We start from the raw sequence: 9,574 nt of genomic DNA on the forward strand, positions 1-9,574 counted from the left end.
TGAAGAAGCTACAAGTCTGGCTAATGTTATGGGAGGTAGGACAATCTAGCTTAGGAAAAAGCTCCATGACAAGAATTTGTTCAATAGAGAACAAAGGGTGGGCTTCACTCACTCCCTCAAAGTTCAGATTTGGGGAATCGGATGACCATTCATGCGTCGTGTCCAAAATTCATAATACCTAAACAAAAGCATATATAGTCAAACTACATATAAACAATATTTTACACAAACTCATCATGATCAACTAGTTCATTTTTAACATGCTATCCCATGTTATAGCAAAAAAAACCCAAATTTCAACAAACCCTAGTGCATATAAAATTTCAATCCAAAATTCAAGAACGAAGAAATGTTATTGAAATTTACTTGTGAATTGAACCAAAATTTTAACATGAGTACTACAATATCACATTGAACATGAATTAATTATATAAACCAAAAAGAATAGCGCCTAACTAGTGTGAGGTACAAAATTATACAAAAAACAAGTTATGAGAAATAAAAAGAAAAAGAATTATAAAGAATGAAGATAATATGCATGTACGTACCTCTCTAAAACTGAATAGAATTCACTACAAATTGCCAAAATTGATCAGCTTGAATCCAAGCTTGGAAGAAATGAACTAACCTCTAACTATTATTTATATATTCTAAAAGATCCAATTTGATACACAACCCAACTTTCATTCAAGATATTTTTGAAATCAAGCTACTTAATCTTTGATTCTCTTTTCTATCCCGCATCAATGCAAAGTTGGTCGCATCACGGATAAGGCAATAAAAAATCTCCCTTATCACAAATAAGTTTTAGCCGATTTATAAAAATCTGTGAAAGATAGATTATTTTAATATAATTGTCTTAATGGGTCAAATAATAACTTATGTATGACTTAGGTCAGGCCATGCATGTTCGATGAAATATAGCTGTAGAGGTAATTGTTAGTTGTGGTTATAATTGTTGCGAAGATGAATAATCAAGTAAAAGCATTTGGTAAAATATCATATGTGGGAAAAAAAAACCTATGACTACCTTTAATTATCCAAAGCAAACAATTTTAGTTTTTCAATATAAGCTACCTCCACCACTTACCATTAACCCCGCCATAATGACCTTAATTATTTGATTAAACTAGTACGTGGTAGCAAGTATCTTTTGGCTATTGAATAACGGGCTGGATAATTATTAGAGTAGCGAGTAGTTGTCAATTAGTAGTGGTTACATACAGGTTAGCTATCAATGTAACGATAGATAAAATAAGCTACGGTACTTTGTTGATTAACAAAAAAGGTACTTTTGGTAAAGTAATTGTAATAGGTAGAAACAATTATTTTCGTTTAGACGTACAAACAGTAATGAGAGGCATTGTTGGAAGATTATTAGCGGTTGTGGTGACATAATGTCGATAATTCATTAATACTGCCAATAATACATTGATTTTTGTTCATATGAACTACATATTTTATTCACTAAGCTAAGCAATGTCCTAAATAATTATTGAACTAAGGGTCTGTTCACAGTTATTGAACTGAACTGATTGGAGCTTAACTGAACTGAACTGATTAGAACTGAATTAAATATTTAATGAGAGAAGAAAATTAGAAGCTGAACTGAACTGAACTGAACTGATTAGAACTGCGCTGAACTGAACTGAACTGAAATGAAATAAGCTGAAGTGAACAGCCCTTAATTAGGTCCTCTCTACTTTAAGGCGATTAGTAACATTAGTTTACCACTTATTAGAAGCTATACTTAAAATAACTATGGAATAATAATGAATAAGGTCTGTTCTGATTTATTGAATTGAGCTAAACTGAATTATTTATGAAAGAAGAAAAATAGAAACTGAACTGAAATTAAGCCGTAGAAAACATGTCTTAAATTAGCTTGGATAAAAATAAAAAAACTTCGCAATTCAGTCGATAACAAGTTAACAATGACATCGTTTCACAAAAATTTATCGAGCTTTATCGACAAAATATCTCTAAATAAGTAAATACAAGGTTTAAAAAGTACAAGTGGTAAAATCCAATTTGATAATTACCCAAAAAAAAAAAATTAAAAAAAAAATACATAAAGAGATAAATATAGGGACAAATTAGTACTCTAGTATAAACCTAAATTCTCTCTTCACACCTCTTTTTTCTCTCCTATTGCCTCCTCTTTCTCTCTCATACACGCACTTTCTCTCTCCTCCTTACAAAAGTCCTGATCATAAAACCCTTCTTTAATGTATCTTTGCTTCTACAAGTGATGTTAAGTCTTCATCATCAAGAATTTTCTGAGAAAATAAACGAATTTTAGTTTACAACAAAAGGTATGTCCCCTAAAGAACTAGTCATATTTCTCATCTTTCAAGAAAATGTCATTTCTATAAAAAATCATTTTAAAAAAATTAAAGTAATTTTTTTTCTTCTTTACTTTCTTATTTATGTAATTGAATAAATCATTTGATTTTATAATTTGTATATGTTTCAGTTTCTCCCAAAAACAAAAACCTATCAAAAGAAATAATGGCACCAACAACAAGTAGAAGAAGAACCCAAATATCAACACCAACAACAAGGAAGATTATCACAAGAAGCATATACAAGAAGGAGCAACTATCATTGCTACATAGCCAAAAACCACCCAAGAAATCAAAGGAAAATAATAATCGTGTCGAATCGGTTTCGTGTTTCAACAACCAGGAAGATGACCATCAAAGGACCAACAACAACAAAAGTAATAATAATAGCTCATCAAATGGTGGTACTGGTGATTTGTGCACAACACCAAAATCAGAGAAGTATAAGATACCAGAGATAACAACTTGTCCACCAGCACCAAAGAAGCCAAGAAATAGTACTTGTTTATTTCAAAAAAGGAGGCCAATCACTTTTTTTGCTCATCCTGATTTAGACAAATTCTTCATGTTTGCTACTCCTATCAGAGATATCAAGGTTTGAATTTTCCCCCTTTTTTTCAAAATCAAAAAATTTTCAAAAAAAATTAATTATAACTAATAGCATATTTAGCGTGTTTTATTTTTAATTAGTTATTAGTTTTTTTTTTTTTTTTTTTTTTTGAAGAGTAATAGTGTGAATGAGGTTTTTAGTAAAAACCCTTTTAGGTAAAGGGTTTTTTTTTTAATTAAAAAAAATGCTGGGAAGTTTTTATTAACATTTCATAGTTAGGTTTTTTTTTTTTTTTTTTTTTTTTTTTTTTTTTTGAAATATAAGTTAATGGTGAAAGAGGTCACAATCTCACTGACCAAATGATAAATCAAGCATGAGGTTTGTTTGGTAATCATAATTTGGTTTTTAGTAGAATTATTTCCTAGTGATGAAAAAGAAGGAATCTTATCTTACTGTATAAATTTTTAATTTTTATGGTGTGAAATTGTATATTTTTTAATTTTTGTGTTTTTTTAGTTAATTTTCTATAATGTGGTCTAATCAAAGAAAGCAAAATGCTTTTGAATTTTCTTTGTGCCGCCCATACGCGTTTTATTAATATGTATGCTCCTAATTAAAATCTTATTATGTATTTCCTTTTTATTTTCCTACTTTACTTTAATATAGCAGTCCAATTTGGTTGGTGGAATATTATTTTTGATTATATTGGGCAATAATAAAGCTAACTTTGGTACCAAATGATGCCAATTCATTTAAAAGATACTACTACCACAAATTACACCAATTAATGGTCGTAATTACATCCCTTAATTACCTCTTTTATCTCTATGTATGACTGGTAATTAGCCTTTTTTTTGGTAACAGATTAAGCGTTTGTGGTTTGTTTATTTGAGCAATAATCTTTGCAGTTCTGTAAAAATCAGCTAAACTTACTCTAAAATGAAATTTTACTGTCATGTCGAAAATATAATGTTCAAATGATTATTCAAGTTCAAATACAAAGGAAATGATGATAAATTGGCAAAATTATGAATGTGAATTGGTCTACCATGCAATATTGCAATATTCTACCATAAATATAATGGTTCGATATTCTATATTCTATGTTAATTCTATTGTCTTTTTTGATCAATAATAAAAAGGCTTCCACATTCCACAAAAAGTGACCAAGTCAAGAAATTCCACTTTTGTGTGCTCAATTCATCAGCACATACGTATCAATATCATTTCGCAGCTTTAAGTCGATCCCCACACGAGTTGATTGCATTTTTTATTTTTATCTATGGAAGGTTTAAAAATGGTCCACAAGAAAGACTAATGACTTAACTAATGAACCAACCAATTCTTTCATGGTTGATTAATCAACAATTAAAAAAAAGTTAATGTTAGATTTGATTGTGACCGTCAATTCGCAGTAAATTGTCATATGCATTTTAGAGAATTATAGTTTATGTTAACATGTGTAGGTATCACGTTGATTCATACCTCGACGAGGGAATAATAAATTAGGAATTTATTGCGTGTATGATGCATCATGTATGCTGATTTTTTATCAATCTGTGAAGAAATGATCATATAAGTAAAATATTCAAATTACCCAAAAAAAACAACATGATTTGAAAAGATCATGTAATCCATATTAACCGCATATACATATAATATACAATATTTCCCTATTTTTATTTTTCATGGGAGTAGTTGGGGAAGGAAAAGGGAAAAAATCAAAATAATTAGAATAATTCCATTATACTTTAATTAACGCGTGGGACATAAACATAATAGACATGAATAATTGGTCTTGATGTTATGAACTACTCCACTCCATAATTAGATATAGTACAATACATAATACATAAAGATAATGTGATAATATAAAGTTTTTATATGTATCACAATTATATAATATGGTTTGATATTATTATAATAATTAAGTAGGGTGGTGTCTGAGTCAGAGATAGCCATCAATTAGAAGGGAATCCAAGGAAGAGAGTGGCTCGTGCGGGTTGTGATCATTGTCCTTGTTAGTAGGGAATCTCAAGAAATACCGTCCTTTTTCCACTCAAATCAACCAATTTCATTTTTATTTATTTTCAATATACGATCTAAAATGTAACTAGTCACACCGTGTGGCCAACTATTATAAGTGTTATTTTGTACTCGTAAGTATTATAAGGGTTATAGTTACGTGTTCAGAGATTACTTCATTAATATTATAGGGTTACTACGTCATTGTTATAAGGGTTACTCGATCAATGTTACAGGGGTTACTCAGTTTCTGTTTTAAGGGTTACTTTGTTCTTGTATATACAAGATGCACTGTTTATTTTATTTAGACTTTGTATTACTTTGTATTTATTTTTTATGTTTTTAATTATTATTTATATAAATATATTTTTATATTATTATTATGTGTTGAAGATAAGGGGGTGAATTTCCTGATTGTATGCAGGGTAAGCAGCAGAGTGACATTAACTGGCAATAAATTTGGGGTTCTATTCTTTGCATATGCTCAGAAAATTAACTTGTGTTTATAAGGGGAGGCAATGTTCACTGATCAAGTGACTTAATAACTTTTTGATTATGACATGAGTTTCCTTGCCTTAGATTCCTTTAAACTAGGCAGTTGCCTGCCAATTCTGGCACTAATGTAAATATAGAGTACTTGTATTTCCTTTTTTGTTTGTCCAATCGTGTAGAGAGACTGAGTGAAAGTAGTTATGTATTTGTTGTTGTTACACAACAAGGCAGATTTGTAAATATTTTAAAGGTTAACATTAGTATTATTGAATTGTGAAATGTACAATTTATAGTGAAATGATACTATATATTTAGTCTATAAATGATTATGATGGTACTTAAGGTTGCTACAATGGTATACTTTTGAAGCTAGTATCTATACTATTCGGTTATAAAATCGTACCATTGATAGTGTAATGATATTAGAAATGGTTGTAAACTTGTAATGGTACTAAAATGACTAGAGTAGTATACTAAAATTTATAAATTAAAGTGACAAAATGTGATCTCATCACCTTTTATTGTTATACTAACTTAATATTCTACCCTTGTTATTATATACCAACACATACATATACATAACAATATCCCTTTAGACTTCCTCACATGATACGTCGATATACAAGTATGGCTTTAGTTTAGCATTTTGTAATGAGGGTTCGTGGATCGGACATTAAGTGAAGCTTGACTTAGTATTATTCTACAGGATCAATAGACAAGGTCCTGCACTTTTATTTGGAATGATCTTCAAATTAGTTAAGCTCGACTTAGTATTATTCTACTTCAGTTTAATTCAATTCAATTTAACTCAGCTTAGTTTATTATTCTACTTTCTTTTCTATACACAGAGCATAACTCATTTGGTTTAGACTTATCTTATTAGCTTAGTCTGTCTACTACAATATAAGCTGGCCAATTAAGCCCTTAATCATAGATAACTATCCAATAAACCTGGCCAAATAAGCCTTGATTAAGGAGCTTCAATGCCTTATAATATGTAAGACAAATCTAATTATTATTTTTTTTCTTAGATTTGTATCTTTGATGGTCCTCTACTAGAAAAGATTTTCTTTTTAAAACTATGTAATGGGGTTCTCTCATGCTTTTAGTTACATTTATGTCTACTAATAAAGATTGCATAAATGAACTAAAACGTTTTATTATTGAACGGAAATGACATATCTTTGTAGTTCATCTTTTGCTTTTGTTTTCCTTTTAATCGAAATCAAATTACCAAGGCCAAAATCACAATCATTCTCAAAGTTAGGGCCGATAATATGTGACCTATTAAAGATAATTAATTTACATGTACTTATGTTGGCCTTGTATGTTTCAGTCCTCGATATTAAGAGTTCAAAAGATTAGCTAAAGTTTTAAACTTTGATTCTAGCTTTAAATATGTATATTGATCACTTTCACTAGCATTTGTCAGGAACACCACCATAAGTCTTAATTTATCCATTACAACATATATACTACGTAATTAGTTCTAATTACTATTTAGGATTGTATACTTACCATTAGCAAATTGTTTGCGGCACAGAAATGTCCCAAAAGTAATTTGACTCGACTAAGTTCATTTTTTATTTCCATTAGATTTTTTAATAATATATAACAACATGTTATCAACAAATGGAGGTGTTAATAATTTTTTTAAGGGGAAACGTGAGTTGGTGTAGGTAAACAACCCAAGAAGGGGGCACGATTGGTCCCGTTACAAACAAATTATGTTCTCCTAAACTTACAAGTAAAGGAAGATTAACCTCCTCTACTAAACCTGCTATAGATTAGACTAAATCAATATTGTATTTAATTTGTATCTTCTCTAGTATAAAACGATTCACATATAAACAATTGCAAGGTTTTGAGATAAACTCATAAACGAAGCATCATTATGCATAAATACTCGTCAATGCTTGATACTAAGTGATATAACTCATATGAGGTATCGTTTTATAAAAAAAAAAAAAAAAAAAAAAAAAATAAAAAAAAAAAAAAAAAATGGTAATGTGAGGTATAAGATGCAAATTCTTAGTCTATATAATACTTGAGTGTGCATGGTATGTAAATAAACCAACACATTGAACTATTATCAAGTAGATAAGGACACACGACATATATAAAAGTAGGGAATCCTTTTTTTTCATAATAAAATCAAGGAAGTTTACGTGAAGTAATTACATACATATTAATTACTGTTAATTCGTGTAATAGTACACTTGATTGTCACAAATGGACATAAATTAAGTTGAAAAAAATGTAAGTGGTTTCTCGGAATGAGGGTTGACAAAATATGTTCATAGGAAGGAATCAATTAAAAAAAATAAATTGCATTTGGATTGGTGTCTTTTTGCTAAAGTTGATGAATTCCTTTTATAATTCCAATGATATAACGTACGTGAAAATATATATATGTATTATATCAAAGCAAATGCTTCTTTTTTCTTTAAAATTGAGTTAATTAAATGAAGTATGTGTCATAGGAAACTCATCAAAGCTTTTCTAGAATCCGAGGTTCTCTTTGCTCCTTCTAGTAATACTTTGGCTTTTGGGTCAAAACACCATTACTAGCTTAACTACTGTTGTAATAAAAGTTTGGGCAGCACTTCTTCAGTTTTCCCTCCTTCGATGTGTTTTTCCTTTTGGGGTATTTGTTTGTTCTTATTAGGGTTGGCAAAAGTTAATCGCACATATACTTATTCGGGGAAAAAATTAGTTTTTTCAAATTGAATGTTTTACTTTATTCACAGACTTCACTTTGACCTCATTACTACTAATACATAAGATTAAATTAAATATACAGAGAATAATATAGTTATGTGGACACTTGTCATAATCGTTTTAATGTATGGTTTGCGATATCAACCGTTTATAATTCAATCATGTTCATAATTGAAGAGGTAGGTTATTGGTCAGAGCAACGTTCTTTATTGGCAAATATGCCGATCAAATTAGAGATTTTTTTTATTGTTATTTTGAAATAAATGGAGTAACAACACAACACAATACAAGTTTGACATGTAATTATGCTTCTGCCTAGATTTTAATCTTTTATGATGTATCCAATTTTATTTATTTATTATTTTATTTTAAGGTTTTTTTTTTTTTTTTTTTTTTGTGAGTTAGTAAATTTAGATGCCATTATACATGTTGCATTTAATGAGTTCATGTGATATATATATATATATATATATATATATATATATATATATATATATATATACACACACACACAATCCCTTTCTCTTTGAATTTTCAACTCATGCATTATTTTCTGTTTTTGTTTCTAGCATAGATATCTCACAAAGCCAAACCATCTTACTTACTACTACGTAAAAAAAAAAAAAAAAAAAAATCAATAAAGCAAATTAATTTAAAAGGATTAATAATTTCCTAAAAAAAAGGGTTAATAATTAAGCGAACCTTTCACTTCAATTCGTATAATAAATCAATAAAGCAAATTAAATAATTAATTGAGTTTGACACTAGACTACTAGTGAAGGATTCAAAGATATTAATGTCGCTGTACAGACCAAATGCAATGATCAAGATCATTATATTAACGATGAGGTGTTATTGTAATTTACAATACTAATTTTACCCATAGTTTTTATATATCAGGTGCTATTATCACGTATTGCTCATTACAAGTACCCCGATCCGTTCCACGGTCCCACCTTGTTTGAACCCTTCAACATATCACTTTATAAAGAAAATGATCAATTGAAGATTAAACAAAAATTTGAAAGTCTTAGAGCCTGTTCCGATTCACTGAAAATAACTGATTGAACTTATTTGATTGGGACTGAATTGAATTGAATTGAATAGATCTTAATAAATTGTTTATGAGAGAAAGAAATTAGAAATTGAATTGAACTAAACTAATTAAAACCAAAGTTAATTAAATTTAATTAAACTGAAATTAAGCTAAACAAACAGGCCTTTAGGTTGAGTATTATACATAAGTATTCTTTATAGCATTATCTCAAATGAACTCGCATATCAAGTCCTATGCTTGCAGACAATGTGTATTGGTATATGGGCCTTAAATATTGGACTTGCTATATTTTGGACTCCCAAAAGCTGCTCTTACATAGCAACACGTTTTCCTAGAACTCTAGAAGTTTATGCAAATATTCCTGAATTAGGTTTTAAGGTTTGA

At 29.1% G+C, this 9,574-nt stretch overlaps 1 protein-coding gene across 1 annotated transcript; it reads left to right on the top strand.

Moving 5' to 3' along the window:
- Positions 1-2,119: 2,119 nt before the first annotated feature.
- On the top strand, positions 2,120-5,601 carry LOC145575883 (uncharacterized). The gene is made up of 3 exons (XM_081633679.1): positions 2,120-2,315; positions 2,477-2,940; positions 5,345-5,601. Exons 2-3 carry the CDS (start codon positions 2,512-2,514, stop codon positions 5,375-5,377), a joined length of 462 nt encoding a protein of 153 aa, XP_081489805.1. The 5' UTR covers positions 2,120-2,315; positions 2,477-2,511; the 3' UTR covers positions 5,378-5,601.
- Positions 5,602-9,574: the final 3,973 nt, after the last annotated feature.

This window comes from Chenopodium album, chromosome 13, assembly GCF_948465745.1.
Source record: "Chenopodium album chromosome 13, dcCheAlbu1.1, whole genome shotgun sequence".
Classification (NCBI taxonomy): Eukaryota; Viridiplantae; Streptophyta; class Magnoliopsida; order Caryophyllales; family Amaranthaceae; genus Chenopodium; species Chenopodium album.